The 19,677-nt window shown below is 46.3% G+C and overlaps 1 protein-coding gene across 1 annotated transcript; it reads left to right on the forward strand.

Moving 5' to 3' along the window:
• Positions 1–239: 239 nt before the first annotated feature.
• znf609a (zinc finger protein 609a) lies at positions 240–19,136 on the forward strand. The gene is given in 10 exon segments (XM_057051843.1): positions 240–631; positions 9,825–10,667; positions 13,284–13,509; positions 13,798–13,885; positions 14,584–16,744; positions 16,990–17,159; positions 17,161–17,360; positions 17,481–17,783; positions 17,914–17,992; positions 18,478–19,136. Coding segments are annotated over 8 exon segments (3,945 nt in total). The 5' UTR covers positions 240–631; positions 9,825–9,944; the 3' UTR covers positions 17,988–17,992; positions 18,478–19,136.
• The last annotated feature ends 541 nt before the right edge of the window (positions 19,137–19,677 follow it).

Consider the following 19,677-nt stretch of genomic DNA (forward strand, 5'->3'; position numbering starts at 1 on the left):
ATAAAGCTAGACTGGAATAAGTAAAAATTAAATGAGGAAAAAAAACTGATGGAGATTTTGGTGGACAGGGAAATAAATATCTCACTCTTAAAATATATGGTGTCATTATTTAGCACTTGTAATTCAGAGAAAACGTAAACAACTGCACTTTATTTTGATGTCGTCAGGTCCGGGGTGACTCCAGATCCAGTCAGTATTTATGAACCAGGAACGTGAGTCCAGGTCCAGTGACTCCACCGACCGGCATGCCGGGTTTTGTTTACATTTGTACCTAACAGCCATTTAGCCCTGCGGTGCTGTTTGTCTGTCTGCTGCTGTCTGTGTGTCTTTTATCGGGATAACGCTCAACTGGAAACTCTGTGAATAACATACAGTCATGGAATACTTGGGATTGGTTTCTTGTGCGTCCAGGTGTCGGATTTGACAGGGAAATGTCGGCGATTCCCGCTGTTTTCCAGCTTTTATCCGGGATGTGACCGTGTGATGGCTGCGGTCCAGTGAACTGGGAGCACGTTGACTGGTTTGCCTCATTAATCTACCAGTTTTTGGAGCTTATCTTTACAGTTTAACTGGGATCGTTTGGACATATGGAGTGTACATGAATATTGGTCGCAAAGGCATTCTAAACGGGGTAAGTGAACACGTTGAAATTGGCTCTTTTGTTGGAATTTGTATTCACTTTTTGAAACGCGGGATAGCCTGCTAGCTATCCCGGGGGTTAGCTCAGCAGGCTAACTACTGTCTTTGTCTGGAGAGACCGTGGAGCTAAGGGTTAGGCGTCTATAATCGGACAGATATCCTCAAATGACCCTTTTTGTCTAGTTTATATTAACTGATGCATTGGCATTTAAGTAAACATTGCCACATTCCGTGTTTTAGAAACAAAATGTCTTTATTTCTTGCAGTTACATTACAATTTCACACTGTTGTTCCTACCTTCCGTTCAAACTACGGTTTCAACCTTAAGTGGGATTTAAACATCCAGTTGAGTTACAGAAACTTTGATCGCTATATTTTCTTCGTCTGGGTGTCCTGTTGACTCGCTATAGGTCTAAATTTTGAATTGAACTGGTCCAAGACGTTATTTAGAGTACGGATGGCTGTAAATGCCTGTCCGATAATTGATTCATGGTTTTGACAAGGAGCTTGAAAGCGACGCATCGTATAATTGTCCACATGTCAAATTGGACATAAGGTCAAATGTTATGCAAAAGACTTGCATAATGTGAAAGATAATTGTTGGAGTCATATGTGTTGTGAAGAATTTGACTTCAAAAGCTTCCTTGTGATGTTGGGAAACGTTGGGAATCGACTGTAAAGTTGTACATGAAACGCCGAAATGTCACCGTTAGGGCTAAGCAGCAATGTGTCCGATAATGGATCTCGTTAGCCATGTAGCGGGCCGGAACGGGCCTCTATCTAGCCACAAGTTGTAAAAAAAAAATGCTTTTAGCTTGCTAAGTTCGCCATCGTGTGTACCTTTAGCTTGCATTAATTAAACTAAAGTTGCAGCCAAACAACATGTGTACTTATTAGCTACGGGCTAAAGGGCAGTACGTCCCGGAACGACCTAGCTGCTACAGCTAGTTGTCCTTAGGAAGTAATTCGGCTCTTCGCGGCTAGTTTAGCTAGCTCCTTGGATCTGATGTGTTGGCAACACTTTCTTTGCATGTATGTGTTTTCTGCAGAATTCCATTCGGATCGGTATCTCTCTAGCATTTCAGCAATACTTTTGTATATTATTTCCTGAAGCTCCTCGGTAGCAGAGCTAGCCTCATAGGCTAACCTCACGATAATAACCCACAGATCGAACTTTGTTGAGCTATAAATCATCCAACAGTTGATTACAATATCCTAATGTTGCAGTAAAACATCCCATTAGCCCTCTTTATTGTTGTGTTTAACATTATTTTAAGGCCACTCTGCCGTCACTTATCAGGCCAAAATAAGAAGACAAATGATGTTCAGTTGTGCTGTTAAACTTCCTAATCAAGTTTTTTGTAGTTGTTTTTAAGTAATTTACACCGTTTTTATCAGATTGTCTTAATCTTATTCACATTACTCCAATGCAAGGCATACACAATATTCAGTATTTACAGGACAAAGCTGTATAAGATTAAGCTTTGTAGACCTTTTAAAAGCATTTAAGGAAATAGTCACGTTCCTGAAATGTATGTCGATATTTTATGTTATACATAAGAAGAACTCATTAAAATACTGATCTGAAATGACCTTTATGACAGACTATCTGAGCTGTAGCATGGAGAAGGATGCAAAATTGTTGGTGTAAGTACAATTAGTGAAGATCAAATTCTTCAGTTAAAATCATGTCAGTGTATAATTACAAACATCACCATAGACAGCAGCTCACATAAACCAGTCATTCCGGCTAAGCACTGGTGGGAAGTGGTGGTCACCCTGATTTGAGGGTCTATTGATAGTGCAGTGGTGTTCACCTTTTCTCTGCTGCTTCAGACTTTTCTGTTGTGGTTGCAATGAAGGATCCATCTTCACAACACAAATAGAAACTCCTGGCTGCTTTTGTTGCTTTCTCATGTCTTCAGCAGCGACTCTGTTCTGGTGTCCAAACATCGTCTTAATCTTGGTGTTGTAGATGTTAAATCATCACCAACCTGTATTTCTATTGGAAGTTTTGATTTTGACTGACTCCACCAGTTCGATGTGCATTTACCAGTATGATGCACGCTCACCCTTGCTACCATTGCATTGTAAACTCTACGGAGTCCCAGTTTCCAGTTGCTCCTGGACGACAGGCAAGAGCCTAAATCAGTGTCGACCAGTCTGGAGAAGAAGAGCGGCACCGGTCCAGAGGTGAAGAAAGGAAGCGGTCTATTATAAATCTGTTTTCTGCACCAAGCATTGAAAAATGTAAACATCAGTGGTGAACCGTGGAACGGGAAAAGACTTGTCTGAGGTCGTCACGTGATTATGTTCAGCCAATGGTAGCGGGAGATAGAGCAGCGGTTTGTAAACGTGACAGCAAACAGACGCCTGCAGTTAAGGGAACTAGTGTTTGTCTAATTGATCTAGTTTCCAGTCTAACACGGGTTCCAGTCCAGCCCAGCCACTTTGTCTCTGCTGGTGTTGAGTCTGACTGGAGGAAGGGAAGAGCTGCCGACTTCTCATTCCTGCAGGAGAAGAGCTCCATCCTGTTCTGTTCATCTGTCCGCTTTGGGTTCTGGATTAGATCAGAGCGCTGTCCTCCTCATCCTGTCTGGAACCCATGTTCCACTAGAGTTATTTAAACTTCCTCCTTTACTCTCTGCTGTCATAGGACTTGACGTGTTCTGCTACCTAACCGTGCATTAGCATCTTTTCTGAAGCGCCAACTCTGTTCAGTTCTGTTTGGTGATGTACAGTGCTATCGTGATTAGCCTTGGTGTTGCCGCAGATGTTTGGTATCCTGAGTTTTGAACTTGTAACATAGGTTAGCCTACTATCTGTTACCTCTTTGAAACCGTTAGCTTAGCTGAGGCTGTTCCATTGAAGACCGATTCTTTAACATAGTCCCCACAAAAAACATCCGCCGACAAGTGGCATAGTTACTTAGACTTTCCCTCCCAAAGTTAGCATCAGGTTTATCAACAGGCCAAACGTTTCTGGAACAACACCGTTTCCATTGGTGAAATGTGTTGCGCAGTGATATCCAACAACTGTTATTCCCACCTGAATTATCCGCTGCATGACGGCAGCTGTTGGCCTTCCGACGACTGAATGAATGGTTGAAGCGATTGTGACGTTAAATCTATAAATATGAGTAACTAATGTTGCTCCTCTTTGGTCACTGTGATCTAAACTTGGAGGGAAGCACAGAGAAGCAGAGAACCTAGGAAAGGTTCTGTGGACATTGCCCACAGGGAAGCATAAGGAGGTTTTTAGAACCTTGGCGGTACCACCTGCAGAGAGAGCACAGAGTCCAGCGTTGTAGCCTCCTTTGAAAAGTGGTGCCCCCAGAGAAGAAACTTTAGCTGGAAGAAAGACCACCCTGGTGGACAGTGTACAGGCCATGGTTCCTCTCTGCTGGATCAAGGTGGAAAGCACCACACACTCATGAAGCAGCGAAGCCTGCAGCTCTACAACTTTTGGACACTGCTGTGGGATTTCCATGACGCCCAGCTGCTTGTCTGATCGAGGTCTTCATCCCCTCAGCAGACACTAGGACGTTTTATGCGTGTAGCTTTTGGGGGTTAATGTTTGGAACGTTCAGAGAATTTTGCGTTTGTCTGGTGGTACCAATGGGAGGATTTTAGAACTGTTATCGGTTGGAGCTGCGGGTGATTCAGTCAAACGTGCTGTGAGAACCTGGATGTGGTCTCTTGGTGCAGAAACAGGATGTGGGTGCTTCCACTGTTGGCAGCACAGCTGCATGACAGAGCCTGCAGGTGAAGCTCTTCTGATCACTCTTCAGTAAATAGAGGGGAACGTCGCTGCAGAGGCTCAGGTGTCAGTTTGACTTTCACTTCCTTTGACCTTCTCAGTAACAGATGTCTCAAAGCAGCCTTCTGATTGGACATTTGCTGTTTTTTGTGGCTGCAGAAATGAACCCAGATTAGCTGAAATTGATTTTCCTGTCTTATTAATTATTAACCTCTGTTTCCTGGATTCCCAGCTAAAGGCGTTCTGCAGATCTGATGATCTGACTGGTTTCATGGGAGGGTTTGGTCTCTATTGGAGTGTTGAGTTGGTAGATGAGCCAGAAGCTGGATAAGCAGATCCAGGCTGTAAAACCAGACTGGTACATGTTTCATCTGCTTTCTCCACCTTGGAGCAGGTTTAGCTGTGGTTCAGAGCCGGTGGTGGTGCTGTTGATGGTGGGGGCCACATTTCAGCATCTATGAAGAGAAGAGCCTTGTTGCAGCAAACCTGCTGCGTGTTAGTGTGGAGAGGAGACGTGAGGAGATTCGCCCAGTTAAGACTGATTACTGGTTTAATCTGGGAGAGGCAGCCTGATTCATGAATGATGAAAAACCATCTTTCATCTGCAGCCTTCATTAATAATGAACCACTGGAACACAACTGAACTGGGTCCTGGAGAACAGTTTCCTATGGTCTGACTGGAGGATGAAGCTGGTCCACGCACACTCTGACCCAGAAGAGAAGTCTAACTTCTGCAGCCATAGCTGTTCCTCAAGGAGTTGATTCAGTCAGAAACGTTGTTTAGTAAACTAACTTCAGGATCACCTATCTCCGAGATTTGATCCATATTTAATATTGGCTTTGGAGCATTCCATCACACCTCCTCCCTGCTATCAGTTGTCCACATTTGTAATTGCTGATTAATTGTAATTATTCTGAGCAGGTTCTGTGACTGTCACCTGGATGCTGTAGTTCTCAGCTCTCCCATTCTGAACAACCCCTGACCCACATTGCATTTTTACAATCGATGCCGCGTCTCTTCAGTGCAAAGTGCAGGATGTCGGTGTTTAAGTGTGTATTACAGATTAAACAAAGCAAACTTTGGTTTTGTCTCTCCAACTGTGTTGCCGCTACAGAAGCGTCTCTAGCAGCAGCTACAGTGTTCTGACAGAAGAAAAGCCTGCAGACATCTGACAGACGGAGCTCATAGTAACCAGGCTGCAGGAGCAGAGAACGCTAAGAGCACAGTCTGGGATTGAGAGCTCTCTGAGAACAACAACAGGTTTTCCAGGAGTCCTGCAGGTCATCAGAGCCAAGAACCTCAGGGTGAGTGGTCAGAGTTCACAGTTGAACGGAACCACAACAAAAACCCCTCCGATAGTATTGATGCTCATGGAACAAGTTCTGACAGGATAAGGTCTGATGTTAGTGTAGCTTAGTGTAAGCAGGAACAGAGAAAGCAGCAGGTAATCGTGTACTTTTATCATAACGCCGACATCATGTTCCAAAAACATCACATCCTGTCAGTCAGTTTTGTTCAGCAGCATCTGAAATGAACATAAACTCTCTTTCAATGTCTGGACTAAAGAAAATGTGCACCAAACAGCTCTTTGGCTATTGCTGCTCAGCGCTATAAAAAACAGTGCCGAGCCAAAATGACTAGAGCTCCTAAAAACTCAAATGCGAGCTTTTACCGTGAAATACAAAGAATGAAATTGAATCTGAAATCTGTCCTTTCAAAACCATAGACTTCAAGTTAAATGAATCACATAATAGAATAAAATACCAAGCAATTACCGTAAATTCCGGACTATAAGCCACTACTTTTTTTCTACACTTTAAACACTGCGGCTTATTTATGTTTTTTTTCGTGGCGCGCTATCACAACTATTGTGAATCAGTCATTTTTACTAACCCTCATCAACATGGAAAATACTAGAAGAAACGCATATGATGCGACTTTTAAGTTAAAAGCGATCACTCTGGCGGGTGAAGAAGGAAATCGAGCTGCCGCGCGTAATCTTGGCATAAATTACGGTAATAAATGGCGAGAAGGTGGAGACGCCCGCCTGAAGTACTGATCCAAAGTAAAAAGACAACAAAAGCTTTTAGACGTAAACATCACAGGTGTACCGAAAACGGTTCTGGAAGACTGGGTCAACACACAGAGAGCAGGCGGCCGCGGTGTTTACGCTGTACAACTCAGATGGAAGGCAAAAGCAATCGCCACCGCGATGAAAATAGAAGATTTTAGAGGTGGGTGTTTTAGATTGTTCATTGTTTGAGTAAAAAAGCATAAACAACGTAATTTGTGTGTAGCTGATACAAACGTATATTTCAAGGTAGCTGCATTACAGACACCGTTTGAGGAAAAAAAGCATTTACCTGTACAATATATTTATGTTGCTAAGTGGATTAAATTAAAAGAAAAGTAAAAAAAAATCCTGACGTGATAAAATTTGGATTTAAGGTCTCTGTATAAACATACAAGTGAAGAGTGGCTGTTGTTTCTTACCTGTCTGTTTGTCACTCGTCAGTGACTTGTCTCTTACGGTAATAAAAACATATACCGGTACTGAATGTTTGTGATCTAATTTTTCATATTACTACGTGGGATACCTGCGGCTTGAAATCCGGTGCGGCTTGTATAAGTACAAAATTGATTTTCTTTCTAAAATTAGATTATGCGGCTTTTAATCAGGTGCGCTCTGTAGTCCAGAATTTACGGTACTATATATGTGTGTGTGTGTGTGTATGTATGTGTATATATATATGTGCGTGTGTGTGTGTATGTATGTGTATATATATATATATGCTTTTCCCAGTAGGAACTGCTACTTTTAGCTATCCTCCTCACGCCAGTGCTTTCAAGTGTCAAGAGGCTGCTGCTCTGAGCGGTGACATTGTCCCCGGCTGTCCATGCTCAGTAGAGACGCTAGACCCTGGTGTTCTTTCCAGAGGGCTGAACAAGCTTGAGACAGTGGTAGAGGAGGGTCTCTGTTGAACTCTTCACCACTTCTCTGGTTAGACTGGTCTCTGTCCAGTATCTCCAAAAGTGCTCCATGCATGAGGCATTCTTCTTTCCACAGAATGAGACTTGGGCTTTGCAGAAGTTACAAATGTTTTGTCAGCTCCAGCTCTGCTTTTTCATTTGAAGCAAACATGAGTGCACGGTTTGGTGCATGTTTGGACCTGCAGCAACGCGTCTCATTTACATTCGGATGAGTTATGGTTGGCGCATGGAAGCGTCCCGGCAGGGTTTGGCTGAGTCATGGCTTCAGATAATGACATGGGACCAGTTGGGTGTGGATGCTTCCCCCCATTCCTTCATTGCTTTAAGGTGAAATAATCTGTATAAAAATGTATATCATTTGTGTGAGCCAGCATGTAAAAACTCCAGTGTGTAAACAGCAGGTAAGATAAATGGATAGAAAAGTCTGACTTCAACTTCTAGATTAAGTTTGAACCTGGTCTCTTCATTCTATTTAGTCCCCAAGACTGGAAACATCCATGTGTAAACCAGACTAAACCAATGACTTTTTCCCACCAGTTTGTGATTTTTGAATCATTGGAAAAACAGGAAATTAATGCCTGGGGACAGAAATGTCGTCGCTTATTTACACTCATTTAGCGTCTCTTTTATTACAGATTTTTTTACCTTTGTGGCCTTATCAGGCCACGTTCAGTTTAAAATATATTGACTAAAAATGCTATAAAAAAGTAAAATATCCTCCGAATAATCATGTTCAAGCTTCAGTATATGGACCCTTTTATTCATATTCCTGTGGTGGCCCAGTTTGTTGCTCTGGTGGCTTTTAAAACTTTAAAAACATCCTTGGTCAGATTTTAATGAAGCGTTTTAGAAGCTTCCCGCCTACTTCAAGGGCCTTTCTAAAAATCAGCCTGGAACCTGGAGGTGCAGCTTCAGTGTTCCAGCAATCCACGCAGATCCAGGCAAGTTGAGCCTTCATCAGCTCTTCTTCCTCTTCCTGCCGTCCAGCCTGCCTGCTGTAAATCACCTGCAGCTTTGACAGCGTGCTAATGTGTGGGCAAGGATTTACTCAGCCTCGGTCATGTAGTTTACATCCCAAGAGGGTCACATGATACTTGCTGGCTCATCTGTATTGAGCTGTGGAATCATCTGGGCCAAGTTTCCACCCAGGCAGGCTGGATGAATTATCCAGCTGTAGACGAGCTCCCCCCAATCTCCATACAGAGACACTATAACGGCTACTTCCACAGAACTAGCTTTAATTACGTGTAGCATCCAAGGCGGTCAAATATAAATCCGTTCCCAGTTAATCCACCTGGTGGTTTCAGCAGCAGCCGTGTGGAGTCACAACCACTGACTCTGCACCAGAGACCTGTGCTGTTCACTGTACATCCCATCCTCTCAGGCCGTCCTGCTGCAGCACACAGTCTCTCAGCCTGTTGACATCTGGTCATGTACTGAAACTTTGGCATTTGATGTCTTTTTTGAAATTTAAGCTTGCATTTATTTAAGGTCCAGCTCTGAGCTGAGCTTCACACCTTCAAATGACCCTCAGGTATTCTGGAGCCTCCTCCCACCTGTCCTTGGTAGATTGAACACTAGTTGATCCGAAAGCATTAAAACGTGTGTGACGCGTCGACTTTACTGATTATACAGCAGTTTCATTCCTGTTTAAACGTGCACTGTCTTCCTGTGGGGTTAGGCTGTGGTTCAGTGACACTTCCTGTTAACACTCCTCCCCTAAACAGCTCATTGTTCTTCTTAGGAGCACCACTGTCAGAGTCTGAGTGACCTGACAGTGCTGAGCATCACTCCTACCAAACAGGGTCAAAGTTCACTGAAATCTGGTTTCAGAGGAAAATAGGACTCCTCACTGCACATATGGGGGGAGAAGCAATACATTTTTAGGAGGAGAAAAAAATTAAAACAAGACGTTTTAATTGTCTGTTTCTGATTTAGATCATTGGTGATCAGCTTGAAATATGATTAGACAGGCCTGAAACAAAGCCCTTCAGATCAGTGATTCCAAGCACTGTAACATCCACTTCAACAGTAAATAAAATATTCCTGCTGAAGTTTAGGAGATTTATTAAAGCAGCTATAATACCCTCTAAACAAGAGTCAACCCTCAGGTTCCAGCCTAACGGTGACCTTATGGACTTTGTAAACCCTTTCACCTCCACTACAGGCATAAACGTTACAAAACAAAAATCCTGCCCATTGCGTCAGATCACAGGCTCCAGAGGTCAGGGGTCAATCGTATGTGAAATGGGCCTCCAACGGGGGACGTGTCTCCTCCTCCCACCCATCCGTTGTAACTTATAGTGATTTAAGAGTCAGGTCTTTGAAATGTGTGCTTCTCTTCCTTATTCATCTTATAATAAGCCATCATAGGTTGACTTATTGAAACGTGTGAAAACACTTGGATCTAACCTCTCCTTTGTCCTGTGTGCAGGAGGCCATGTGGCGAGCTGGGAGGAGGCGTGGGTGCCAACCCTGAGGAGGCATCCTGTGGCTGGGAGGAGCGCAGCCCTCCTGTAGCCCCCCTGCACCGCTCTGGGACGATCCTACTAAGATGTCCCTCAGCAGCGGTCCTGCAGGCGGGAAAGGTGTGGACTCCAGCGCGGTGGACACATACGACAGCGGTGATGAGTGGGATATCGGTGTTGGCAATCTGATCATTGACTTGGACGCCGACTTGGAGAAAGACAAACTAGAGATGTCAAGCAGTAAGGAGGGCGGGGGCATGGCTGCCCCTCCCAGTGCTGTGGCTACTTTACCTGAAAATATAAAGTTTGTTAGTCCTGTTGCTGCCATACAGGGTAAAGAGAGCAAATCCAAATCTAAACGCAGTAAAAACTCTAAGGAGAGCATCAAAGCACCAGTCTCAGATGGAACCAAGAAAGAGATTCAGGGTCGAGCCACCATAGAGCCTCCACCCCAGAACCCCAGTTCAGTCCCCGCTAAGGGGAGTGACAAGTGTAGTAAGTCCTCCCGTACCCTCCCGGCTGTGAAAAAGGACAAGGACATGGTATCTGGGAAAGCAAAGAAGGACAAACTGGACCTGATGGGCTCAGGCACGGCAAGTGCAGACGAGTCTGTGGCCGCCATTGTGCCAATGGGGGCATCCTGCATCGGTCCTTTTGAAGGCCAACAGAACACTGAGCATGCTGCAGCCAAGCAGCTTGGGAGTGTGGCTCTGGACTCCTCGACAATCGGTCCACCGGTTGCTATGACGACCGATCAAGAGGTGGATGACGGTGACTGCCGAAATCTGAAAAAAGTGGTTGGAGTAAAGGTAGGAATTATTATTATTTTGCTCAGAACACACCAGAGTCTGGTTAGCAATGAGTCAGGTTGAGGAGGCAGAACTAGAAGGTGGATCCTCAAGGTTTCAGTCGTCCAGAGGCTGCTGCTTAAGTCCCAGTTCCCTGTGAAGGGACATCTCTCCTGTTACACAAGACCTTTCCGTGAGGTCTTCACTACTGCTGCCTTAAAACTTTAGCAGAATGATCTAATTACGTCAAGGCTGATTTAGAGAACAGCTTGGTTCATGATGCCAGAGGAGGCTGGTATACACACTGTTGCAATGGGACCACCCTGGACTGACCCTTTAAACCCCCCTGTGTTGGGAACTATGTCACAAATCATGTGTAATAACATTTGGGCTTAAAGTCAATCAGCACATCTCCAGGCTTCACACTACACTGACTGTGTATTTTTATCTTTGGTGAATGTGTAGGTTATAAATACCATCATCTGGTAACGTTCTATTTATGAAGCTATCAAACCTAACCCAGTTTCTTTATTTAGAAAGTGTCTTTTCTCCGGCTGATCCCTGACACATTCTTCAGACGCTAATGTCCCCATCCACAAGTTCTCCTGCTAATCAGTTTAAATCTGGTTAAACAGGTTTGATTAATGTAATTAGTCTATTGTCTTTAATTACAATCATAGATGCTACCTGCTGGCTAACTGCTGTACAAGCTGGGAAATCTGAGTTTAGATGTTTCTTTTATTATTTAGTAAAATTAGGACGCACCTCAAACTTTAGCAATATAATATATCAGTTAGCACAGTAGCTCAGTTTTATCTGCACTCCTGAGGCAGGCACCATAAAAACAAAATTATATATGCAGTATGTACAGTAGACACATAACAATAAACCACAGTTTGGGTACAAGCTGCTTCCAACCAATGTTTAAGGCTTTTTTAAAAGGTTGCTTGTGTGCCTCTCATACATACATTTCGACTGTATATGAAGCGCTCCTCTACTTAATGCTCTACTAGTTACTGTTTTGTTTGTTTTTTTACATATAAAGTAAAAACTAATCAGACAACCATGTACTAGAGTTGTCCAATCTAAAATGTTCCATCTGCTCAGGACATTACAGTGGTTAAAATGAAGTTTTCAGTGTTTCAGTGATCTGATGGCTGTTATAGTGCTCTCTGTTGAATAACAGTACATAATGGGAGGAAATATCATCCCAATTTCTGGTTGCACATCTAGTCTACGAAGCCTTTGTGCTGGAGTGTCATCTGTTGATCATTTAAGTCCTTTTCTGTTTAGTCCTGTTGCAGTTTTCTACAGATGGCAGGTTTAGATTTGACTGCAGATGCGTCTCAGGCCTTTCCAACAACATGATTGTGTCGAAATAGTGCGAACGCATCATTCCAGACACTGAGTTGGTATGAAAACATGAACCACTGACACCACGTGCACTACAGCCCAGACTAAACAGACTTAAAAAAGGAGGAGGCAGCAACGCGTATCGCCTCCCTCCTGCAGGAGCTAATGGTGAGGGCCTGGAAAAATCCAAAACAAATGTAGAATCGGCTATAAAAGATGTCTGGCTGATTAATTAGACCTCACCTGCTGCTGTCTGTCTCATTTTTACAACGGCAGGTGAAGCTCATGATTATTGCTTCCTAACTGGACAGGTTATTGAACCACAAACCTGGATTAAAACATTATGGCAGAGGACTTAAATGAGCTGAAAACCTGTGCACGTTTATCTCTGAATGGTTCCTCAAGCTCTCCTTCCCACACAAGATTGAAACATGAAGAAGAGCATTTAAACATGGATACCTAATTGCCCCCCTGACATCTCAGCTCTGTGGCTGCTGTTCAGCACCCTTCAGGAGTTCAGCGTCACATGTCTGCCCTAATGACCTTCTCCCTTCAGCTATCCTGCTCTTCAGCAGGACAACTACGACCTGTGAACAGGTCAACATGTCTGCAGGATCTGGGCCTGTTGACCCATGATGCTAATGGTCCAGGACTGGTTTTCTACCTGATTGGCTGAGTATAAGTGAACTGTAGGGTGAACTGTGCTATGTGTAGTGCTCCCAGCCTGTTGCAGTCTCTGGCCTCATCAACAGAGGAACCTAACCCCATCTTCCCCAGGCCTCCCTCACAGATGTTGTTCCAGAGTTTTGGCATCCCATGGAGAAATAACTGCTGACCTGTTGTTCATTCTGACATTCCTCACAGTTTGTGTGAGAGGCCTGAGGATAGGTTAGGATTCAGCTCAGCACAGTGTCCTGAAACAAACAGCTCGGCAGCATCATTGCTCCTTCTCGACTCAGATGGGACAGCTGAGCAGTGTTGGTGAGCACTCCTTTGAGAGAGTGCAGTCTGTTTTTTTGGCATATCCCTTTGAGAGCAGAGAAGAGAGTTTGCGGATGTTTCAGTTCTGAAAGTGCTGAAACGTTGAAGATGGAACTGATCAGACTCTGGTTGTGCTTTACTGCATTAATAACTAATCCATGAACCAGCACCAGCCTGAAGAGAAGAATCCTACACTTCCAGGTCATCGGTCAGGTTCTAGAGGGTTCCTTTAGAGCCGACCAGCTTGTAAAGTGGGTCCTGTTATCGGTGTTTCCTGACCCTCCTCCTCTGTCTCCCCCTCAGATGGATTCTCCTACAGCCACCCCTGCACCACCTCCTCTCCACCTTCTCACTCCAGTCACAAACAGCGACGTCTCGTCTCCCTGTGAACAGATCATGGTCCGCACGCGCTCCGTCGCTGTAAATACGGCAGACGTGGCATTGGCCACTGAGCCGGAGTGCCTGGGACCCTGTGAGCCAGGCACCAGTGTCAACTTGGAGGGGATCGTTTGGCAGGAGACGGAAGATGGTGCGAACTTTATTTATGGGGCTTTTTCATAATTACTGTGTAATCTCAATAATCTGATTCTCTATTTAAAGTTGCTTCTTTTCTTCTATAAGCAGCAGCGTTAGAGGGACACAAAGATAACCAACATTCACATAACATTCATTCAAAAGTTACATAGTGGAAGTGATATAGTCATCCAGGTGTCCTCTAACATGTAGACTTGATTAGCGTTGAGGCAGCCAGACTCAGCGGCTCATGTTCACGTGACCTGGAGGGGTGTGTTTGAATATGGTGTATTTCTGTCTGTAGGTATGCTGGTTGTTAACGTCACCTGGAGAAACAAGACTTACGTGGGGACGCTGCTCGATTGCACAAGACATGACTGGGCGCCTCCAAGGTACACTTTTATGAATTTACGAAGTATTCAGTCACCAAATCTCTGGCTACAGCCGTTAACCTCCCAAACTGTGCAAGCAGCAGAGAAAGCAACACACAGCTCTAGTCAAGAAAGCCAATATTAATCTGTCGTACAGTTAATGCAGTCATATTTATTTTAAACACACTTAATTTCGTGAACTTTGAAGCTCCAGAATCAGTAAATCAGCCTGAATAATCTGTTGTATTTATGGAAGAAGAAGAAAACTCTTCACCAGGGTGTTTCTGCTCCTCATTGGTTTTACTGCATCCACTGAAAGTGTCTGAGAACATTGAGCAAGTTAAAATCTGCCTAATCAGCAGAATGTTGACAGAGCGGAAATAAACGCCTTTAAAACACCTTAAATTGGCTTCAGCATAACAGCACACAACACCTTTTATCAATATAATAATAGTAGCTAGAGAGGGAGGACGCTGAAACCTTTAAAGGTCTCAGAATCATCTCTTACACCCGTCTAAAGTCAGTGAAGTTAAATTATCATCTCTGTAACGGCAGCTTGTTGCTCTGCTGTCAAACTTTATTTGACACTTTCACAACACGACTCAACTTAAGTTTGTATTTACACTTTAAAACCTCTGTTCTGCAAACATGAAGTACCAGGACCATGACGCCACCCTCGGCTGCCTCTTAACCTTCTGGGTTTCTCTGACTTGTTTCAGGTTTTGTGACTCTCCCACCAGTGATGTGGAGATGCGCGCCGGCCGTGGTCGGGGCAAGAGAATGCGTCCTGGTAGCAATACTCCCTTAAATGATAACAGCAACTCCTCGGACAACAAAGGCAGCGGCAGCAGCAAGACGCGGGGCGCCGCATCAAACAGCAAAGGTCGTCGCGGCAGTCAGACAGCAGGCGGCGCCGAGGACGTCAAGGCCAGTCCTTCCTCGGCCAAAAGGAAGACGAAGCCTGTCTCTGACATGGAGCCCACCTCCAGCTCAGAGGACACCAAAGCTTTAAAGAGAATGAGGACTAACTCCACGGGGGCTGCAGTCCCTCTCACTGGAGGGAAATCGGACACCCTCCCCCCTCCGCAGATGGACCGGACCTGTTCCTCCCCCGTGCTTATTGACTGTCCTCACCCCAACTGCAACAAGAAGTACAAGCACATCAACGGTCTGAAGTACCACCAGGCGCGGGCCCATAATGACCATGACATCCGGTTAGACCAGGACGGGGACAGTGAATACGGAGATGACCCCGCCCTCCACCCTGACCCCATGTCCTGTAATGGTGCTGCCATCTCCCCTGCCCGTTCAGCCACACCAAAAGGACAGGGGTTTGATGCTCCGTCCCCCTCGCCGGGGAAGCTGGCATTGAAGGTCAAGAAGAAGGGAGGGGAGGCGGAGCCTGAGGGGACAGATGGGGGAGAGGAGGGGACGTGTTTAACTGACGAGGCTAGCAATGATGGGCTGGATGACAGGAAAGCCAAAAAAGTGTCTGGAGGAGGGAAACCTGATAAGCTGGCCCAAAAATCTCTGAAACAAGCCCGACCTGCAGCCACCACAGCCTCCAACGCTCCCTCACCTTACACCCTGCAGCAGTCCTCGCCGGTTCTGGGCTCGGTGGTACAGTCCGTTCCCAAAAGCCCTCAGCTAAAGAGCATGCAGCCAAAAGCACCTCCTCTGGCAGACCCTGCATCAAGCCCCACCCTTGGCAAGGACAAGAAGAAGAAGGACAAGAAGAAACGGGAGGCTGGGAAGGAAGGGGATAGCCCAAAGGCAGCGGGGAAGGCGGCGAGGCCCGAGGAGGGTAAGAGTCCCTACTCTGAGATGTCTGATGCTTTGCTCAATGGCTCCTCTGACACTCACCAGAGCCGGCTGGCCAGCATCAAGGCCGAGGCCGACAAGGTCTACAGCTTCTCCGACAATGCTCCCAGCCCATCCATCGGTGTGGCTGGCAGGATGGAGGCTGGCCTTGTGCCCCCACTGCACCTCAACCAAAATGGAGCTGACAACGCTTCTGTGAAAACCAGCAGCCCCGCCTACTCTGATATATCTGATGCAGGGGAGGACACAGAAGGGAAAACGGAGGGGGTGAAGGTCAAAACCGAGCCTGACCAGGGGCCTCGTGAAGGGGCCAAGAAGGCGCTTTTCCCCCCTCAGGCTCCCAGTAAGGAATCACCGTATTATCCCAACTATGATTCCTACTATTCACCCAGCTACACCAACCCCAGCCCAGGAGCAGCCCCTGTGCTGCCGTCCCACATGGATGGAGCTCAGGTGAGGATGAAGAAGGAGGAAGAGCAGCTGGAGGTGGGGGAGGAGGGTAAATTGAAGGCAGAGCCTCAGGAAGACAGGAAAAATGACCTGGGGCCTCAGCAGCCATCAGTCATCCAGCAGCGCTCCAACATGTACACACAACCTCTGTACTACAACCAGTACTACGTCCCTCCATACTCCTACTCTCCAGACCAGGCGTACCACGCCCACCTTCTAGCCTCTAACCCAGCCTACCGCCAGCAGTGCGAGGAGAGACAGCGACAGGCCGACAAGAAGGCTGAGAGCAAAGAGCGCGAAGGTTCTGGAAAAGATGAGTGGAAGCAGAAGGCCTCAGTGCCCCCCACTCTGTCCAGGGCCCCCAGTCTCACCGACCTGGGCACTAAAGTGCTTCTGAACCCCAACAAGCCCAAAGAGTCACAGTTGGCATCAGAACAGTCCAAGTCTGTAATTATGGCAAAGGGGGAGGATTCCAAGGCCTCTGCTGCCCAACCAGAGGGTCTGAAAATGAAGCTGAGTGAAGCAGGGCATCATGGGAAAGACGAAGCCAAGCCAGGGGTGGAGTTGGGCAGGCCGGCGGGTGTGGAGGCGGCCATGTGGTACAGACAGGTGAGGCTGCTCTCATACAGACACAAACACACACACGGGTCACTTCAGTCTTTGGATGGGACTCAATTGAACTTTTATTTTTAACTTTTATTGCGGTTATCAGTATTTCAGTTAGTATTTCTACCGATAAATACATTTCCACCAACTTTTTCTTACTGAAGGTATTTAACTACGAGAATTCCTCAATCATCACCTCTCAGTAAGGATGAGCACGGCTAACGTCTGTAGTTCTTCTCTTCCTGTAGGAGCTTGACGCGCGCTCGTGGCCCTACATTTACCCCAGCAAATACCCCGAAGCTCCTAAAGGTCAGGAGGACGAGCGCTGGAAAGAGGACCGAGAACGAGAGCGTGACAGGAAGGGGAAAGAAGAGAGGCAGCGGCCCAAGGAAGGTCTCTTGAAGGAGGAGGTGAAGGAGGGGGGGGAGCGCAGGACCGGAGGAGCACCGTGGTGGAGGGAGGGAGGCACGCACTCCACACCTGCAGTTCTCCCCCCACCTGGCGCAGCATCAGGGATACATGCCCTACGTACATGGACCTTATGCATACAGCCACGGCTACGAGCCGAACCACCCCGGGTACAGAGGCATGCCGTCGGTCATGATGCAGAACTACCCAGGTAGGGCTGACAGCAGGAGCCTCTCCAGGCTTCAGATCATCACTGTCCAGGAGCTGAACTGCTCTTATTATTATGTAGTTCGTGTTTCAGAATGTGTGACAGACATCCGCGTGTCTTCAGGCTCGTATCTACCAGCTGGCTACTCCTTCCCTTCATACGGAGGGAAGGTTCCAGGGGGAGAGGAAGGGGAGAAACCTTCACGCTCCAGCCCAACAATGAAGCCCCCCAGTGAGGCCAAAGCTCTGGAACTGCTGCAGCAGCACGCAAGCCAGTACAAGAGCAAGTCCCCATCCATCCCCGACAACAAGACCCCGCACGAGAGGGAGCGCGACAGGGACCGGGAGAGAGAGCGCCTCCTGCCATCCCATCATCACCTTGGCTACCCACTGCTGTCGGCACAGTACGACCTCTCTTACACCTCAGGTAAGACCCGGCTGTGAACATGACGGTCATCGTCATGAGGTCAGTTGATTGACCCTCAGCGTGTAGAACAGGAAGCTGTGATGATTTTAAAGGCACTGATGTGTTTCTGACCACCCTCTCCACCCATCAGGCCTCTCCTCCTCAGCCATTGTTGCCAGTCAGCAGGCGTCTGCCCCGTCCACGTACCCCCCCACACGGAGGTGAGAACGGTAAGACGTACACACACGTGCAACCTCATTTGCACACACACTTGCAACCTCTGCTGTCTGTAGCATGTTTGATTCACAGTGGCATAAAGATTTATTTAGAATTGTCTCCTTTCTCCATCCGTACTTACGCTCTCGTGAAACCTTATCAACCGCCTCTCACGCGTGCCTCCGATTTTAACAATGCAACGTGCACAAATGTTCACCTACTTTATCACAGTCGCATCAGACTTGTGTGGACTTGAGACAGCTAGGTTTGCCTTAATGCTTTTCACCTCGACCAATGACAGGACGTCTGAGTACGAACTCCAGAAATTCACAAGTTCCTGCGAGGAAAAACTGACTGCTTTGAAGTTTCTGTCACAGTGAAAGACATCCGGCTGTCCATGCGATGGGCCTGACGTCTGTCTCCGTGGAAACTGGAAGCTATTTTATGTTTTCATACTTTTGGAGTCATGCGCTTTCCTTGTTTATCCTCACCTGTGCAGGTACACCTGAGCGGCTGACCACCACCCTGCCAGAGTAATGTGACAGGATCATACGAGGACGTGTTTCTGTTGGACATCAGTTCAGTGGTGTTTGTTTAGTTTGAGTTCTTTGTCTGGACATTCAGCGAGTCGCCCCACCCCCCTTCAGGAAGACAAGAAGACCAGTGCAGGTTCTTTTTAGTCCTGCTGGTTTCACATGGTACCATGGTGCTCAAGTGGGTGGGCAGCGGTTTTGAAGTGGGTAAAGATGGCACAGGCTGGGGGGAGCGGGGTAGTGTCCTTCCCGAGGTTGAATCTACAGCAAGCTCTTTGAGGAGCGGCGTGTTGCCCGCCTGATCACGTCACATGAAGACTGTCAGCATCACAAGAGATGACACTGGAGGGAGGACGGACCAATCAGAGAGCAGCACCAGAGCGTCGCCGAGTCCTCCGACTGACAGACAGTGTCAGACTCGTCCTCATCGTGTAGCTGTACTGTAGTGTGTGTGTGTGTGTGTGAGTGTGTGCGCGCATGTGTGTAAATACTGTACAGAGGAATTATTTTAAAGAGCCTGTTGGATGCTGTTGGATTTCCTACTGTTCTTTTTGTCTGGTAGACTCAACCTCTGTTTTTCTACTGTTGTTGATCTGATATTAAACCTGTAGCTGGTGCAACGGCATCCTGAGCTCCATGTCATTATTTCTATACCAAAACACATCCATATACTGTAGTATCCATTTTAATGTGAAACTGCTGTTACACTTTTATTTTGGCCGTTGCTTCCCATTCGTGACGAGAAACTGTTTGGTTTGTGATGAGTCTCATCTGAAGTACTGCACCTGTTTCCAGTGGATATTTGAAGTAATTTAATTTTTTTTTTTAAAAAGACTGTTGAACAGACTGTTCATGATGTGAAACCTCACTGTTCCTTAAAGAAAACCACCATTAAAGCAGGTTTCCATCAGGCCAACAGTTAAATGTGCCACAGTGACTCAATTTGGGGCCCAGTTTAGCCAGTTTTTCAAGTTGGGTTTGTGTTGATATTAAAACTAAAAAGCCAAATATCTCTCCATGGCAACGGTATTGCTCCGCGTCTACCGCTTCAAATTACGATGGGTATCTGTTTTGTTATAGTATGACCACGGGGTGGCGCTGTTAAGCTTTGACCCGCAGACTGACTTAATAGGCTGGTTGAGGTTGATATAATTTCATTTTTTATT

Source organism: Takifugu flavidus, chromosome 13, assembly GCF_003711565.1.
Source record: "Takifugu flavidus isolate HTHZ2018 chromosome 13, ASM371156v2, whole genome shotgun sequence".
NCBI lineage: Eukaryota > Metazoa > Chordata > Actinopteri > Tetraodontiformes > Tetraodontidae > Takifugu > Takifugu flavidus.